The following is a 19,866-nucleotide window of genomic DNA, read 5'->3' on the forward strand; positions in this document are numbered from 1 at the left end:
TAGAATAATTGAAACAGCAAATCGAAAATATTTTAAGTGCCCTCTAGAGACGAAAGACTAAGGAATTATCAACCCATGAAAACAAAACTAAAGAATATTGGGTGCCTGCTGCCCTATCAGGAGGACGTGGCCATTTTTTTTTAATTCGTAGAGCACAGCAAAGAGAAATCAGTATTTCCCGGCAGGCTGCCGGCTGCTGTGGGGACCAAGCATCTCCCTCTTCAGGACGGTGGGTTTTCAGCATCCCATGCCTGGATCCCAGGGCAATGAACAAGGTGAGGACCAGAAAGGTGCCTGACGCCCACAAGAGGGAACAGAGTCCCAGCTCAGTTCATGTCGGTGTGGATCTGAACTTAGGAATCCCTTAGGCGTCTGTTAGTGTCCTTGGGTAAGGGGGATGGTGGGAATCATTTTTGTTTTATCCCTGCGCAGTTTTCTGAACATAAAGTTCAAAACACGTGAGCCAAGACACAAATTTCTAAAATTAGTGCTATGAGTCCCCTCTCCAACCCCAACTATAGAGCTGTGATACTCGAAGGGTCCAATGCTATTGAGGCGTGAGGGGTCTTGTTTGAGAGACTAGAGACTTTCCCTTAACTTTAGCTCTAGAGCTGTGGAAACGCACTCTGACGCACGCACACGCACACACACACATGCACACGTACACACTTTCCCTACTACAACAACTTATCCCAGTATAGAAATGAGCAGAAAGATATTAGAAAATTAGAAAACAGGAACTTTCATCTACCCCCTAGTGTTTGAAGCTAAAACTCTCCTGAACACACAGGAACACGTGGACACAAATAATTCCTTAACGTTAAATTAAGAGTTGAACTATTAGGAGAGGCCACAAAGGGGAAAGAAAACCTAAGACTGTCCAGAAGCCAGCTCTCCAAACAGCTTCTAAGACAAAGAACGAGAAGACAGGTGGAACTCCACCTCCTATTAATTTACTTGTTGTCAGTGAAGATCATATCAGATCACAAGTTCATGACAAAAAACCAACAGCAGTGACAGCAGGCTTTGTGGATGCCAGGATACACTGCTTCCAACATCTTTCCAAAGAAATCAAAATGCTGGAATCCTGCCCAGTGCTTTCCTACCTACAACTAACACAACACTGTAAAGCAACTATACTCCAATAAATTTTTTTTAATTTACATAGAGTAAAATTCACTTTTCTTTGGTATAGAGTTCTGTGAAGTGAGATAAATGCATACAGTTGTAGAACCTTCACTACAATCAAGATATAGAACAGTTTTATCACTCCCACAAATTCTCTCATTCTGCCCCCTCCTAGTCAACCCTTCTCTTCATGTCCATCCTCTGGAAATCACTTATCTGTTTTGTCTCTATAGTTCCGCCATTCTCAAAATATCTTATAACTGGAATCACACTGAATTTATCCTTCGGAATCTGAGTTCTCTCACTGAGCAATATATATCTGAGATTTATCCATGTTGTTGCATATGTTAATAGTTCATTACTTTTTATTGCTGAGTGGAATTCCATTGTACACATGTACCATAATTAATTTATTCATTCACCAGATGAAAGACATCTGAGTTGTTTCTAGGTTTCGGTGATTATGAATAAAGCTGCTGTAAACTTTCACACACACACACAAAAACAAGACACTGCATTTTGAACCCAGACCCATCTTCTGCTCTACAGAAAGATGTTTCTTTTACATCAGACTTTTGTATCAACTACCTGCTCATTACATGATCTCATTCTAAGACAGGCTGCCCAAGAGTCCACCCAGGACAAAGTTGAAGCACAGGGGCATCGGAAAGGCATTAAGAAGAGGAAGGAAGAAGGCGAGAGGGATGGAGAAGTGGGAGAGAGGGGAGGACAAACCCTGGGAGGACCAGGTTTCACGCTCCACACTCTTACAAATTCAGAGAGACGTGCTGCAACCCTTCTCTCAGCTCCCCAGCTGTCTGACCCCTCTGCCGACTTCCCTTTCCCTGTGGCCCCCATTTCTCTTAAACAAAAAGGGGCTCTTCCGTTCGCCTGCCGATGCAGGGGACGTGGGTTCGTGCCCCGGTTCGGGAAGATCCCACATGCCGCGGAGCGGCTGGGCCCGTGAGCCATGGCCGCTGAGCCTGCGCGTCCGGAGCCTGTGCTCCGCAATGGGAGAGGCCACAGCAGGGAGAGGCCCGCGTACCGCAAAAACAAACAAACAAACAAAAAGAGACTCTTCTGAGCATGCTCAGAAGTCAGGTGCCTTCACTCCCATTAACCTTAACACCTGCTTTTAAACGGTAAAAGAAGATGCCATCAGCGTGAAGTACGATAGGAATTTCTACACTCGGTACAAGTTAAATGCGGAAGAATGACGAGTTCTATAAAAGAGGTGTCCGTGGATGTGCAATGTTAATTACATCAGGACACCGATGCCCGGGACCGACATCCTCCAGCAAGGACAGTGAATACAGCGTGGAAGCGCACACAGTGCACTTTCCAAAGGGCGGACATGCACATCTGTGATGTACCCCACACAGAGACAACACACACGGTCAGGTTTTGAAGACCACGCTAATCACCCCACCCTAGGAAACAAGGGTGTGACTTCTGAGAACAAACACACTTCGACGGAAATCTGTCCCTTCGTTCGCTCTCACAGCATTAACAGGGGTACATGGTAAAATGCAAAAGTGTTTAAATCTCCTGGAATATTTCATGTAATTGTTAACATAATTTTAGTGCACTCACTGTGTGCTATGGCAGTATTCGTGTCAATACAATAAGGGACTTTTCTGTGCACTAAGCTGTACGGTAAATGTTTACTTTGAAGTTGTGGACAAAAGTGAGGTTTTTCATCTGCCAACAAACCACAGTAGAGAACTAGCCGTGCAGTTTCCCAGGAATACGTGGCCCCATTTTTCCCTGACATCCTAATTCCCAGAGCAAGGAAAGCCCTGATCCCGTCTTTGCAGGAGGTCGGGGACGTGAGGCATCACGAGCTCTGTGGACTCTGGGCCCCCCCAGACATTTCTAAGCAGAGACACCCCAGCACGCCAACCCCATCCAACACTTCACCTGTCCTCCCCACACTCTGGACAAGCATATTTAGATAACTCTGTGAGGGTTCTAGAACTTTTACATATGCACTCGGTTGAAATATATTCAAGGTTCTTACACCAACCATTGCTACAATACTGCTGGGAAACTAGACACAAAGTCCCTGCCCTGTAATCTTTGCAGAGACCTTGTCACCAGCTGATCGGACACTTTCAATGACACCAGTCAAAGAACAGTGAGGAAACTGGAGGTCATACAAAAATGATATGAATAGCCACCAGGAAGGCACTGCACATTTCATTACTGGGTCAGACTGGATTAATACAGTGCTTTATTTAGGTTCCCTGGGATACAGAAAACCACACAACCTTCTAACACATGGCTTTCACTACAGTGGGTTCCACTCTCCTCGTGGAGGGAGACAAACCTCATCTGCTTCTGCTATGAAAGTGGTGGTGCGGGGCAAAAGCAAAGCAATCCTTAATCAAAGCGTCACCTAAATCAGGGCGCAAGAGAAATCTTCAGAAAGAACTAGACCTACATTTACAACACAAAACTCTAAATAGCGTAGCAGGCCCCAGCAGGAGAGCTTAACATGTATTAAGCTGTAAATAAATATTTGTCAAAATTAAAACTTTTTTTTTTTTTTTGGCCACAAGGCTTGAGGGATCTTAGCTCCCTGACCAGGGATCGAACCCAGGCCCCCAACAGTGGAAGTGTGGAGTCCTCGCCACCGGACTGCCAGGGAATTCCCCCAAATTAAAACTTTGAAAGGCATTCCATTAGTAAGCATTTCTCACTGGCCCTATACAAGGTGTGACCATAATATGACAGGCTTATTCTTGGAAGCTGTAGAAACATCCACACCCAACAAGTACCCTCCTTCAAAGTGACCCTCCAACGGCTAAAACTGGATCCAAACGCTACCGGCCACTTGTAGAACATTTTGAGAACATCCTTCCAAATCAGTTAGTGAACGATACACAACTGTGTCGTTAATAAATAATTTCTTGCTTTATCTACTTCTTGCTTTATAACCATACCTCTTTCTTTAAGAAGCTGAACTCAAAGTACACGACGGCATGCCTTATTCACTGAATTTTGCTTTGAATGATGTAAAGCTATGATCTCACATCAAATCTATCATACAGAGCAAAGGTTCTCTACTACTAACATTGTTCAAAGGAACTAACATAAGCAATTCCAGAATTCCAGACGAAGTTTGGGGGATACAGCCTGGGTGGAGTTAGTGGACCTGAGCAACACTGAATGGGCATCAGACTCAGAGAATTCTTGGTGCCTGGCCATCCACCCCAGCACTTTATTGTCTTATTTCATGAGATCCAAGAGGTCACTTTTAAGGCTTCCATTTTAGCACCAGATCACTTGCCTACACTTTTTTTTTTTTTTTTGGCCGCATGCGGGATCTTAGTTCCCGGACCAGGCATCGAACCCGGGCCCCCTGCAGTGGAAGCGCGGAGTCTCAACCACTGGACCGCCAGGGAAGTTCCGCTTTAGGATACATCTAGCTGATCCATACTTTCATTTTTTTGAAACAAAGAGTAACGAAAATCTACTTTTAATTTTTCTTAAAAGAATTCAAGAACATCTCCTCTTTTACATAACGTATTCAACTTTCACATCGCAGCTTAGGATACATGAATTCCACGAAATGCCACCAAGTGCTTTTAACCAGGAGTTCGATACTTACGCCATGATGCCCGACAGGTGGAACATCTCGGCTGTGATGTAGGACAAGTAGCTGTACAGGAAGACGAAGAGCGGTTCGATCACGCGGATGTTGTGTGTGAAGCGAGTGGTAAACGCCGCGATGAAGCCCAGGAAGACGCCGATCAGCACGCCGCCGATCCCCACGACGAAGAAGTTGGCGATTCCGGCAAACACGTCGATGGTCTCGATGGTCTTCATCTGACAGAAGGACTTGAACAGGTTGTACAAGACCTGTGGGAGAGGCAGAGGGCACGTCAGGACCCCCCAACTTCCCCGACATCCTCACGGCCCCAGAAATCTTCCTGCCTCCTAACAAGGGCGTGTCTTCTGTGCCCCAAAGTGGACGATCAGTGGAAGTGACTGGGCATCTCTTTTTTTTTTTTTTTTTTTTTTTTTTGCGGTACGCGGGCCTCTCACTGCTGTGGCCTCTCCCGTTGCGGAGCACAGGCTCCGGATGCGCAGGCTCAGCGGCCATGGCTCACGGGCCCAGCCGCTCCGCGGCATGTGGGATCTTCCCGGACTGGGGCATGAACCCGTGTCCCCTGCATCGGCAGGCGGACTCAACCACTGTGCCACCAGGGAAGCCCCTCTTTATCTCACATTTTAACAGTGCATTTAATAGCTGCAAACAAAAAGCACTGATGAAAGTGTGTCATCAAGAAAACTATTTCTAGACGTGAGAGAGAGGAAACTTCAAAGTTATTTACGTGACCTACTGCTAAAACATCACTTTTCGGATCCTAAAGGATTATTTTAAACGGCTTGGTTGCCCTTCAACATACCCTGCTTGCGTTGCCGATGCTTGGGAAGGAGTATGTCACAGAGAAAGCTTGTCAGTGCTGGCTGTGAATTTAGGGACACTTCAAGGCCCCTGTTGTGGGGTTGCACCATGGAAGGGACCCACCCATCCATACAGGTCCCCTCCCTGAAGACATCCTCCTCCCAGATCACTGAGGTCCTTGCCCTGCCCACACATGCACCTCTGGTGAAACACAAGACCTGATGGGGTTTTCTTCAAGCCAAGAGACAGCAACCAGTGTGTGTGTGTGTGTGTGTGTGTGTCTACTATAACTTCATGCACATGTGTCCTTCTAAAATGACGAGACTACACTGTTGCTTGGTTTCTGAAAAATTTACACAGTCTTTTACATAGTTTAATTAAGTCTTCAAAAATGTCAGGCATTCACGCCTGCCGGGCAGGATGCTTTCAAACATGTTTCCAAGGACCACTGAGCAAATGGCATGGGAAGTGATGCCTTCCTCTGGAGTAATTTTTTCACGAAGCCAGCAAGTGAAATACAGTCAGGCACATGCCCTGCTTCTTGTGATATTTGCAGAGGGAATCTCCAGGGAAGCCGGCTAATGGGACACTGGGATGAACACCTTGGGAGTACAGGCCGTGCTACACCCTCCTTGGGATTCTGAGAAACTCAAAATTAAACCCATCCGTCCACGGGCACAGAAAACGTCAGAGGCGATACCAGGATCCAGGTCTCCTAGCTCTGGGTCAGTTCTTCAATTTTAACCATGAGAATGAATCAGACACTCTGCTAACCAGAGTGTGTCCTGGCAAAAGCCATTTCACCCTTTTCTACTTCACTAACAGTCCTTTATAGCCTACACATTACAGGTTTCGGGGAACTTTTTCCTCTTTTCTACTGGATCATAAACTCCCTGTAATTAAGGATTTCGCCTTACTATGATTTACTTCTTCCATGTTGCCTAGTAGATGACAATAAATGTCTGTTGGTTTTGACAAAAAACAAAACAAAAAAAACCAGTGGATTATTACTTAGAAAGCAGTGGGCTTTTCCCTTCTCTTGATTGTTGGTGTAACAGTTGAGAGCATTTGGTATTGGACCTCCAAGAAATGACTTGAGCTTAAGAGAAGAAAAAAAGCAACTCACAAGCCTGAGGACTTAAATATCCTGAAGGGTCATCATTTGCCAGAAAAGAACTGGCTTCAGGTCGTGCTGCTTCCTCGCATCCAGAGACTGCTGCACATGTCAGGTTTCATCCACATCAACACGCCATGATCACTTCCTGAGAGCGGATCGGACATGTTCTATATTTACCCCTTGCCTCTAAAGAGCCCAGGCCAAAAGGTGACGGTCACCCATCACCTGCTGCCCAGGGATAGGGACAGATTTTCCAGCCTCCTGCCCTGCACAGATAGCCTCCCCGGGCCACTCGGGCTCTGGGTTCCGACCCCCGGTTTCCACTTGCCTGCCTCCCGCCCGCACCAGTTGAGTGCCCCCTGCAGCTACTACAAGACTCACTTTCCTTTATTCCATTCCTCACTCCCAAGTTGAAAATCGTTGGCTGCCTGACTTAGGGAAGAAGGCTCAGTACACCTGATGCATTTTTTTAATGCTTTGTGACACCCTGCGGTCTAGGACAGGGTCTCACCACGGCTCTACAAAGCACACCGTATGTATTCAGCCCTGTCCCCGGCTTCTCTTGATAGAAACCCAGCCCCTAAACCGAGGGAAACTCTATCTGTCTTCCATGGCGCCGCTCAAGTCGCTGTTCCTCTCCGGCCTTCCTGGATCCCTACGGCGCCTGCGAGCTGTCCTTCCCTCTGCCCCTCCTGCAACACAGATGATGCCCCAAACCAGCCGGCATTTGGGGACGCGCCATCCTGTGTCGCTGGTGTCGCCTCTTGAATGCCAACCTCATTTCCTCCGAGGAATTAGAAATTCCCTGTGCACAGAACCCACGTCTTCTCCTCTTTCTGTTTCAGCTCCCCTCCCTACCCCATCTAGACACTGATAAGGCCTCCAAAGGAGGCGCAGGCACTCATTCCAAAGGAACAACGGGAATACACCGTCATCTTTCCCAAGCTGCTTTCCAGGCAGCCCCAGCCATGGCGTCTCTCCAACGTACATTCTGTGTTTAATATCCCTTTAGGCTTTGCAAAGAGTAAAGCTGAGTCACTGGCTTTTCAGTTTCAGTGCATTGTCAGAAGCTCCAGTTTCATCATTCCACTTCCTCGGATGCTGGGGCCACCTTACGAGAAACTAGCTTAGGTAGAGACGTTACCTTGACAACCAGAAAGCTTTCCATAACCTCCCACCCGTTGTACACTGAACCTGATACCTAGGGATGGGCACAAGATAAAATTCTTTTAGTTACAACCAGCCATAACCCCACAGTTAGTTCATGCCAGTTACATCCTTTAATTTTACCACAAGGGAATCTATATAGAAAGGTGCTTTTGAAGTTATAATTTATATGTAGTATATGTATATGTATTATGTATGTGGCTACAATTATGTCTCTAGTTGGTCTGTGCAAAGTTGACCTCAACGTGACAACTGTATCTTTAGCAAACCGAAAAGCCAGGGGTGACTGTTTGCTGGATTCCATCTACATAACAGGCTAATGTGACAGCTGAGTACTTTCAAGTGTTTCTATTCATTATTATTTTTTTAAAAAATACTTGTGTATATTAAAATTAGATAGGATCTGTTTTGAACTTTGATTTAAAATGTGCAACAGTGCAGTGAAATCATGTACTGCAAGGAAGCAAACAATACAGGGTTTTTGTTCAGCATAGCTCTGTTCCAGAAAAAGTTTTCAGGTCACTTTTCCTGATATGAAACACAAAGGATAAGCATTTCTGCATAAGTAATTTTAAATTTGTTCTGCTATTTGCAAAAGCCAAATTAAGTACCAAGTGGTCCCTCTTTACCCTCCAGCTTCCTGAGTTAAATTCCACTGCACGGCACATAATGTCTGGGCCATTAGTGTGTATCCCTAGCTTCTGACTTAAGAGCCAGCTCTCCTTAACCAACTCTAGTTAGGGTAGACTGAGGAAACTCTTTAAGTGTTCTTGGAAAATGTGTCAGAATATTCAGTGGTTGCCTTCACACCTTCTAGAAATTACCATGTAAGCCTAACTCATTCGATCATGGACCACAATGGAAACAGCAGTACTTCTCAGATAGCTGAGAACCTGAACAATCTTTACCCAACAGGGGAAAGTTTGAAAGGTTTTCTTAAAATATTTCCTATAAGGGAAAGCACAAAAATCCCATTTAAAAATCTTAGCTTTTTCTTTTTTGACTGTCATTTCTCCAGTTAATTCCAATCTAGCCCCAGACCACAGAACAAAGAGTTTGACTTCAATTTATATTATATATTATCAATTTCCCTTTGCTTTGAGACATTTTTATGGCAGATTTTCTCCCTTTCAAATCTTCTAAGCTCACTATTGAACTTCCCAGTTAATTGCCTGACCTACAATTCTGCTCATCCTCCAGCCTACGTTTTTTGTTTGTTTGTTTGTTTGTTTGCGGTACGCGGGCCTCTAACTGTTGTGGCCTCTCCCGTTGCGGAGCACAGGCTCCAGACGCACAGGCTCAGCGGCCATGGCTCACGGGCCCAGCCGCTCCGCGGCATGTGGGATCTTCCCAGACCGGGGCACGAACCCGTGTCCCCTGCATCGGCAGGCGGACTCCCAACCACTGTGCCACCAGGGAAGCCCCAGCCTATGTTTTTAACCTGACTTCTCTCTGTTTAATCTCTACCCTTCTAGTTGCAGCATTTAGTAACTCAGCCTTCTCCATGTATGCAGCAGGGTCTATGTTTTTCATACCTTTCCCTAACCCATGAGTTCCTTAAGCCCTCCTAGAGATAAGACTAGATGAATGAATCAAAGAATCTTCTGTAAAACATCTCTACCTCTATTCTTTGAGAACACCTGACTAGGAGACAAAAATTATAATTTTTTATACCATATTCTAATTGTTCCTAACACCTGGGCAATTCAGCCCACTATTCAGCCAGTCTGGTGAAGGAAATACCTGGTGGGTTATTCTTCAGTGTTAGGTGGGCAAAGCCCCCAAGCATGCCCTGGTATCTGTGGGAGGTGGCTTTAAGGGTCCACATGGCTTTTGGCCCAGGGTAAAGAACCTACCAACGAAGCCTCTTTCATTTGAAACCACTAGAGTCCTTCTGACTCACAGGCTTTGGCCTGGAAACAAGGGCTCCACATCTGAAGAGCAGCCATGCCCTTTCTCCGTCCTTGGCCCATTTCCTGCCGTGGAATGGCTGGCCCTCAACCTGGCTCACTGCCCTCTCTGGGTCAGCCCTCCATCTCGACCGTAAAACCACATCTGATGGCTTCGAGCCTCTGGACAGGAAGCACAGGATGTGCCTCTGGAAGGCACGCTTTAAAGGGTAGTTTAGCCAGATCGTTTGCTGAGATCTGATTCTTGACACGCTCAAAGAATGGACCACCGAGGCGACTGAATGAGAAATCTCAGAAGAGAAGGGAAAGCAGTGCAAAGACACAGCAGGTCCTTCTGAAACTGACCTGATGTTGCTACCTTGCCCTAGGAGGAATGCAGCAGGGTGCTATTATTTCTTTGTAATGTTTCCTATACCCTAAATAGACCCAAGATTCCCACATTGAAATTCCCACAGTCTCCCTAGAACCAAGGTAAAAATGTACATATCAAACATTAGTCACAATGGAAAACTTCATGCCTCCGGAAAAGAGAATGAGTTTATAAAACATCTTCATTGTTATGGCAGTTTCCCAGTTAAAATTTAATACTGGTGAGTTAATGACTAAGTACCGTTAATGAATAATGGAATAAATGAAGTGGATTTTGTTACTTGAGTGAAGTAACTGCACTGTCTCAAAATAGCTCTTAGCTATACTAAAAAATGGCATTTCCTTATCAGTAAATTATTTTTGTGTAATAATATCCACATGGAGTTAACGAACATCCTTAAAGGTGATATTTTATTCAGGTCAGGGGTCTGAATACAGGCTAACAGAGAATAATGTTGGTTTCTACGTTAACTCGTTTTTTGTGTGTCACATTATTGTAACGTTTAACTGAATTATTAAAAGGATATTCTAAGCTTGTTTCTGAAGCTGATCACAGTAATCTATCTTTGGATGAGGATGAGATGCCCCATGACCTACACACAGGACATTACACATACTGGAAAAGACATCATTCAAAGAACCTTCTCGGGGACTTGCCCTGGTGGTCCAGTGGTTAAGAATCCACCTTCCAGTGCAGGGGACGTACGTTCGATCCCTGGTGGGGGAATTAAGATCCCACATGCTGTGGGGCAACTAAGCCCGCGGGCCACAACTACTGAGCCCGCACGCTCTGAAGCCTGCGAGCCACAACAGAGAGAAGCCCGCAGGCTGCAACGAAGATCCTGCGTGCCGCAACTAAGACACGGCACAGCCAAATAACTAAATTTTTCAAAAATGAAAATTAAAAAAAGTGACAAATTACAAAAAGAATCCTCTCTCCAACTTCGAAGGAAGGACCCTCATCAGGCATTCTTTAAGTAACACATACACACTAAAACTGAAGCGAATTGACTCTTTTTTTTCTTGAAATCTATGTTAACTTTTAAATGAATCAGGAATACCATTTTAATAATAGGAACTAACTAACAGAGGGGATAATATAAATTACTTAAGTTACTTAAATACACTTTACTTCACATTTCCTTCTATTTTCTTATTTGCAAAATGGGAAGAATACCTATTTCATAGGCTGTTATGAAACTCCGAGCACAAGGTATGCGTTCGCTACCATTCCTATCACCATCACTACTACAGAATCCCGGCTAACCTAAAAACAGCAACACCAGTGCCCGCCGACTGGTTAACCAGCCCAAGGTCACCTGAGTGTCCTTGGCTGGTGGAGAAGGTCTGGACAGCCATGTGGGTGCGGGGAGAGGCTTCTCCCCTGAGCTCAGGAAGCAGTTCAATCCTCCTAATGTTAAGCTCATGACAGCCTCTGACTCTAATTATGCGGCAATTAGTGAGAATTAAAAATAATTTGCATTTTCTGAATAAATACCCATTTATGGGGAAATGGTGAGGACCCAGAGTCTGCTGGCTGAGCAAGAAGAGGAAGTGAGTTGTGTGACGAAAAATCTGCCTCCTATCTGGAAATAAAAAATACACCCTCCCAGAGGGAGAACAGCACTCAGTGGGCGTGATCCTTTCACCCGTACTATACACGCCACATCCTGAGGGCAGCACTTCCCACAAAGAACGCTGGGACCTTGAGTCCTTTGAATTCGGATCAAAAACCATCACTGTTGAAGCCGTCACAGTGAGAAACCCCCAGGGGTACACAGGTCACAGTCACTGTGATGCTTCTCTGGCAGCAGCAAAGCTGTACAAGCAGGGACCAGCCACGTAGCTGGCAGGATCCAGGCAAAATGAAGTGAGGGGCCCTTTGCAGAATCACAGATAAATAACAAATAATAAATTGACTGAGAACTTTAAGACAGCGAGAACAGAGCCTTGAACCAAGTGAGGGGCCCTTCCCAGCACAGGGCCGGGGACCGCTCAGCTGCCTCATCTGCAGACAGGGTCTCCCCTCGGTGGCCGGTGGGTGGTGGCCCCGGCCCGGCAGAGCGATGTCGTGTGAACCGTCACTCACCACTGTCACGGCGTCGTTCAGCAGGGACTCCCCAAAGACCAGGATGTAGAGCTGCTCGTTGACGTGGATATTCTCGAAGACAGCGAGCACGGCCACGGGGTCCACAGCCGAGATTAGGCTGCCGAAGAGCAGATTCTGGAGCAAAGTGATGTCACTCAGGCCGAAGGCTTCGATCTGGCAGATCCCAAACAGAGACACCCCGATGCCAATGGAATTCCAAAGCGTCCCGACCACGGCGTACCAGAAGATGGTGCCGATGTTCTCAAAGAACGGGCGGGTGGGCATGAAATAGCCCGCGTCCAGCACGATGGGGGGGAGGAGGTACAGGAAAAACACATCCGTCTTCATGGCCGGGGGGGATTTCTCATCCACTCCGAAAATAATCCCACCCAGCAGAAGTCCAACCATGATGAGAAGGCAGCTCTCAGGCACTATGGTGGGTAATTTGTGATACAGATGGAAGCCTATGAAAGAAAAAATAAATAAAGATGAAATTTGGGTTACGTGAGAATTATGGAAAAGGCAAACTGGTTCTCTCTGACAGAACCAATAGGTCCTGTTTCAAAATCTCCCAAGGTCAACGTAATTGGCTATACACGGGCTATAGATATTACGATGCAAAAGTCAGATGATCCCCTTAAAACTATTCACAAAGCACATTCAGGTACACATTCCAATTTAAATCAGAAGTGGAATACTATAGGAACACGATACCTAAACAGCACAGCTTTCATCTAAATGCCTGTTTTCTTAAAGAAGACAACGCAATTTTACATTTGAAGCAACCTTGTGATTCCCAACACATTTTCAGATGTCCCAAACCATTTCATCCTCATAAAAACCCTAAGGAGTAAGGCAAGGAGGCATTTTCACCCCTTTATTTATTTATTTTTTATTTAAACTGAGGCTCAAAAAGATACGGGGTCGTGCCAACGTGGCCACATCACAGGCCAGGTGTTGGATCACCGCTGTCTCCTCTGGTATTGAGAAGAGTGTGTAACTTGCTGAATATCAATATTTCTAATTTCAGATTCCCTTCATTTGGAACGCTGAATATGTTTAATTTTCAGATGTCTGCTCCTTCGGAGACAACCAAATCAACATCAAAGGTCCATCAGATAACTACCGAAAAGTGAAGCATATAAACACGCCATGATCTCCAATGTCACAGAGTTTCTAATCAAGGCAGGAACAGAGGTGTTTACGACTTACTCTAGTACAAGGCATCATATGGTAAAGCCCCAGTCAATCACTAAGGGAACAGAGAAGAGGAAATCCGCTGAGAATGGCATGCATGAGGCAGCATCTTGCATTAATCACATAGAGAAGGCAGGAAGAGTCTCCTAAGAAGTGAAGGAATGGAAGGAAACACCTTTTCCTAATTCATGGTGGAGCCCAGTGTGGCTTTAATGCAGACACCATGTTAGGGGACGGCCCGTAGCAGGGGAACGGGAGGGAAATGCGGGTGGTACCAGCATGTGGGCAACACAGGAAGCAACTTCACACACGGAGGTCACTTGGCAGGGCTTACGTGAGGCCAGCCCTTATCGGCAAGGCAACAGCGGGCCATCCTGAAGGCATTTCATACCTTTTAGAATTAAAGCAGCAAATGGAAATTATCTGAATTATAGGAAGACGGTATTAAAATGACAGAGTAAGTCCTCAGAAACTTACAATCACCGCAGGTTTAACAAGTAAACCCTTAGAAGCCTACAAACCATACTGAAGTCATAGCATGAAATATGGGGCCCAAAATGTAACCATAATTTGAAGAAATTTTAAATTTCTTTAAGAATTAATTTCTAAGTAATAAGGCGAACCTCTTTATATTGGGTATTCAACTCATCCCTCCAGCTTGGATTATTTTCTTACTCATGTTACAGCAGACTCCAATCATCATTGGGGAATAAACGCATTCAGCTGATGCAGCCACGCCAGACCCCTGACCCTCTGGCCTGTTGACCTCTCTGTGTTAAACAAAGAAGTTAAAAAAATATGCCCACAGGGCTTCCCTGGTGGCGCAGTGGTTGAGAGTCCGCCTGCCAATGCAGGGGACGCGGGTTCGTGCCCCGGTCCGGGAAGATCCCACATGCCGCGGAGCGGCTGGGCCCGTGAGCCATGGCCGCTGAGCCTGCGCGTCCGGAGCCTGTGCTTCACAACGAGAGAGGCCACAACAGTGAGAGGCCCGCGTACCGCAAAAAAAAAATATGTCCACTGAAAACCACATCTTTGCAACCCCTCCGCACGCTGACTCCTGCTTCTATACCAACTTACCCTGTAAGATAAGGATGTCCTGGTACAGCCTCCCCGGCCCCCTGGGGTCCAGTGCAATCTGTTCCTTGGTGGAATGCAGAGCACAAAGGGCCAATCTGAGGGCGCCCTGTGTGCCCTGGGCCATAACAGCTGCCCCCTGGCTTGGAATCCAGCTCCCCGCCTCCCTGCGTGTGGCCTCGGAGGCGTTCCCACCAGGCCCAGGCCAGGTGTGCTCAGCTGTGAAATGGGGACACACACACCTTTCCCATAAAGAGTGGTAACAGTAACTAACCACTGGCCTGCAATGTCACGTATGCCCGGACATTTTGTTTTCTGTCTCTCTTCTACTTGAAAAAGCAAGAGAAAACGGTTCTCAAGAAATGCCCAGAAGCAAGGAACAGGATCTCTGCAGACCAACTGGAAACTGGACAAAGCCTGCTGTGGCGGGCTCCTGCTTCCTCTTCTGCCTTTTTCTTCCCTGTTCTGCCACCCAGCCTTGGTACCCTGTGCTCTCACACGGGGGTGCCGTCCTTCACTGTGTTGAAAGGAGATCCTTACTCCTAAGAACGGAGCATGGGAGACCAGGTAGGTGGGAGAAAGGAAGAAACCCTGCCTGCTTAAATGCATCGCGGGGAGGGACCAACGGCTGCCGTGCTTGCCACGTGACTGATCCTGACCAGGATCCCAGGTGAGCGGGAAACCAGGATGCAGTCAGGCAGAAGGGCCACCAGGATGGAGGGCTAACGGAGGCCTGGAGGAAGGGGAGGGAGCAGGGGAAAATCCCGTGGTCGCCAAAATCAGAGGAGAGCGGCAACAGGCCAAGCGCACTTGTTTAAGAAAACAGGTGTTTATATTTAGAAAAGGCTGTTCGCCTTTCTTTTCCGAATGCTTAGGCCATTCAGCACCGCTCTGTGTGACCCTTGCTTGAAATAGGACAGCAGTTACTGAATCTGCCCAGTTGTTGCACAGGCAAGAAGTGATGAGATGAAGCCTAGTCACAAGAGATCTGAGTCCAGTGCTTTTTGGGGAACATAATCAGAGACGCTGAATTTTATAACCCTCCCTCCTGGCAAAAACGGTTCCATGCGGAAGTGTCTATTCTTGCACCAACCACAGGAGTCAAACCTCCTAGCAAAGCAGTTAGGCAAAACCAAACAAAATAAAGGCTTCTTAAATTTCACTGTTCACAGAATAAAACAAATAAATCAGCATTTACACATGTGCATATATTTATGGCTCCCCTGGCCACAACCAAGTATTTCTTGAAGAGAAAACGAACTTGAATAGACCAGGGTCATTATCCTACCTAATAGTATTGACAAATACATCAGTTATCGGGAGAAAACTTTTTGATGATTATCTACTATTTAGTCCAGGGGTCAGTTAACTTCTTTTCTGTAAAGGGCCTGATAGTAAATGCTTTCAGCTTGCAGGCCATACTTTGCTATTATAGTACAAAAGTAGCCAGAGTTAATATCTAAATGCAACGGTGTGGGTGTATTCCGATCAAAGTTTATTTATGGGCATTGAAACTAGAGTACGATTTTATATGTCACCAAATATCATTCTTGTTTTGATTTTGTTTAACCATTTAAAAATGTCAAAGCCATTCTTGACCCACAGACCATATAGAACCCTGCTGGGGGCCCTCTCTGGCCCCTGGGCTGTGGTTTACTTACCCTGGTTCAGTTTGTACCTTGTATTTCCTGCTAACTTCTATTTAGACTGTCTGGGGCATTGTACTTGTGTCATTCACTTTTTATTTCTGGAACATAAAGGTCTGTGAGGATGGATGCTTTAAAATTTATTTTATTTTAATTGCAACAGAAATTCACTTTGTGGGAAAGGGAACAGAATTAGGATCTCATACCAAATACATAGTCGAGTGGCTCTATCTTCATTTCTCTTTGCATATAAGTGTTAGAATGAACTGAACTTAAAAACTAAAGATCTAGGTATAACTGAGTGCAATGCAATTAATTCACTATAGTTTCTCATTACACATAAAATAATCCATGTGTTAAATTCTGGAAAGAAAGCAAAGTGAACAATAACACAGGAAGCTTCCAGACAGTAGGATCTATAAAAGAGCAACAATGTAAAAATCTGCATCAGAGAAAACCACCCCTCCACCACCACCACCACCAACAACAAAATACAAAATGTTTCCCAAAAAATACAGTTCTGATTAACCAGCAGCACGACAGCAAGGGCAATGGAAACCTGCAGAGGTAAGAAGAGAGAAACACTTTCAGTTGAGAAACTCCTCACTGGAGGTGAATACAGACACACATGTTCTAACTCATGCTCCATGTTTTAAGAGAGCCTAAAAAAATAATGATATTTATTAGATCCACAAATGTTTGCCAAGCCCGTGTTAAGTAGGGGACAAGTACCCCTGGGGACAAGGTCAGTGAGGGCAGCCATTGTGGCTGTGAGACCCAGAACTAGCTTCCCCGGCTGGTGCTTCTTGAAGCAACTCTGGGAAACTGTGGATTTAAATTAAAGAATATTCAGAAAGTTATGCCTATTTGGTTGGAGAACAAAAGGTAAATATTTATGGAATACATTAAACTTGTTTTTAAGAGAAATAAACAAGTGTGTTCAAGTCTAAAAATGCTGACTTTATGTATCCCAATTCACATAGTAATCAAATATACAGAGGCCACAACAGTGAGAGGCCCACGTACTGCAAAAAAAAAAAAAAAAAAAATTGAATTGCAACATGCAATTGACAGAGGCAGAGAGAAAATAGTAAGAAATACCACTCTGATCAGATACATAAAAACAAACTATCACTGCATGATAACTCTAGTCAACAAAGACCAAGTAAGAAAATTTAACTCTAAAAATAAGTAGAATCAAATTGAGTAAATAAATAATACAAGCAACTAATAAAAAGCTAAGCAAATAAATACATAAAAAGAATAGAAGTCAGTAAATAGAGCAGAATTAACTGCTCTATGTCAGTAACATTAACCTGTGAATATGGATTTCTCACAACACTTAGTCACACGCTGGGATTGAAACATACATCTAATTTCTCTCCATCAAAAAGTAGCACAACTGTGAAGATAGAGGTCTTAAAAATGCTCCACTTATTAGATCTGCAAAGGACTTATAATAATAGATTAATTGAAAAATATGAAATTATAAAGGAAACATGAAAATTTTGTTGGGATTATCCCAAAGCAGAACTTAGATGGTATTTAATTTTTCCAAATGACTTGACCACTTACAAAAAAGAGAAAACCAATACGTGTTTAGTCTTTCCATGAAGAACCTGAGAAGGAACAAGCAGAGTTAAACCCTTAAGAGGGTATTTGTTGAGTACCTTCCCTGTATAAGACTCTGAGGGGCCCAGAGATGGATCACAAATGGGCCATGTCTTCAGTGAGCTTATATTGGCCCATAAGATAAGACTGTAAGTAATTATAGTACAAGATAGAAAGTGATACATGCTATAAAAGAAGAGGTATAATAAGTACCAGGGAAGTAAGGAGAGGAGGGAAATTAATTCAGATGAGGAAATTCAAGAAGGAACTGGAGCAGGTGGCATTGAGATAGCTGGATGTGGATATTTCCATTCGGAGGGGATGAAGCACAAGGAAGACAGCAGGAAAGGCTGGGCATCCTGAGCACAGGGTGGCAGGGCTGGCCTGAACATGAAGCGTATAGGGCAGGTCAACGGAGAGGGGCCATCAAACAGGCAGCAGCCACACTGTAGAAGGCCTGGAGAGCTGATCCTTCAAAACCCACCTTTGTTCTGTGGGCAAGGGGAGGGGGAGCCAGTGAGGGTGTCTCAAACCATCCTTGTCTTCCACACATGGAGCGGACAAGCTCTTCCCAAGAAACCAGAGACTAGACTTTGGAAATGAGAGGGTCAAGGCCGTCCAGTTAGAGTTTTAAACCAGATGTATGTGATTAACCATCGGTAGAAATAAATAAAAAGTTGATGCAAACATGCGACTGAAAAGTGTAAGAACAGCCCAAACTCCAAAGGGATCTATACATGATCTCATAAAGTCCTGTCTGTAAGGAGAGCCACTCAGCACAAGGAGGGGTTAATGACAGAATCCTACTATCTAGCAATGAAAAACAGAAAATACCAGTTACATATAACAAAAGAAAAAACTACATTGCAGCATTATATATGACAGGGAAAAAGCAAGCAATAAAAAGTATGCATCTCATTCCATCTTTTTTTTCATACAATAGACATTTATGGAGACCCCACTATGCGCTGGGTACCATATCAAAGCACTAGGGATGTAGTGGTGAATAAAAGGAAGTTTTTTTCACTGGAAGGCTTCAGTGATGGGCAATAAAATATATAAATCAAACAATAAATACACAGTTGACAGGTGCTGATGAACACTACAAAGAAAGGCAGAGAAGGGTGAGAGTATCCAGGAGGGCAGGATGGGGTAGAATCTGACATCAGTGTGGGCAGGGAAAGCCTCTTTGATGGATGACATCTGAACAAAACCCTACATGAAGTGAGGGTGTGGGACATGGTGGAGGAACTTTCTAAAACAGAGAGGAACAAGGGCCCTGAGTTGGGAGCACCCTGAGCGAGGTGGCTACTGCGGCTGGAGCACGGGAAGTAAAGAGAACATGGTAGGAAATGATGAAAGAGAGGCAGCAAAATGCTAGAGCGTGCCAAGCCTGTCACCATGGGAAAGACTCTGGACATTCTCTGAGACCAACAGGGGGCCACCAAAGGTTTCTGAACAGACGAGTGTCACGATCAGATTCACGGTTTTACAGGGTCATTCTGGCTGCTGTGGAAGAAGAGAAGCAGGAAGACTAGTCAAGAATCTTCCAGCAACATGGGAAAGAGATGATGGTGGCTTTCATGAACGTGGTGGGGAGAGTGAGAAGAGGTTGGATGCTGGATATATTTTGAGAGTTGCTCCAACAGAATGTGTTGCTGGCCTGGATGAGGGATGTGAGTGTGATACTGTGATATAATAAAAAAAAAAAAAGCTATTTTGTTCTTCATCCCCAGCTCCTGGACAGAGCTCCTAAAACCTTGCTAACTCCCTAAGTGATAAAGGTGCTAAGAGCCTCTTTTGTTCTACTATTTGGTCTTTGCCTTCAAGTCTCAACACAGAGTTCTTAACTTCCTTGGAATTTTCTGGGTGATAGGAGCATCTTTTGCTGTAATCTTGGTAGGCTCCTGGATACGTTACCAGAAAGACCAACTATGAGTAGAAGCTTGGAATGTTCAGCTCCACCCCTCCCCCACCACTGGCGGTGGCCTTACTAATCGATCTGGCCCATGTGATGGAACCTCAGTAAAAGCCCCTCAACTATGGGGTTCAGAGAGCTCCTGGGTTGATGAACAAATCTACCCACTGGGAAGGTGGTACATGCCAACTGCACAGGGACAGAAGCTCCTGAACTCAAGACCCTT

At 45.1% G+C, this 19,866-nt stretch overlaps 1 protein-coding gene across 1 annotated transcript in view; it reads right to left on the bottom strand.

The window, feature by feature from the left end:
- SLC9A2 (solute carrier family 9 member A2) overlaps positions 1-19,866 on the bottom strand; it is an 85,616-nt gene that overhangs the window by 39,249 nt on the left and 26,501 nt on the right. Inside the window, exons 2-3 of the mRNA XM_060027226.1 lie at positions 12,195-12,658; positions 4,742-4,992 (exon numbers count right to left, since the gene is read on the bottom strand). Of these exons, the coding sequence (XP_059883209.1) occupies positions 4,742-4,992; positions 12,195-12,658 (715 nt within the window). The remainder of the gene's footprint in view (positions 1-4,741; positions 4,993-12,194; positions 12,659-19,866) is intronic.

This window comes from Delphinus delphis, chromosome 12 (assembly GCF_949987515.2).
Source record: "Delphinus delphis chromosome 12, mDelDel1.2, whole genome shotgun sequence".
In the NCBI taxonomy this organism is placed as follows: domain Eukaryota; kingdom Metazoa; phylum Chordata; class Mammalia; order Artiodactyla; family Delphinidae; genus Delphinus; species Delphinus delphis.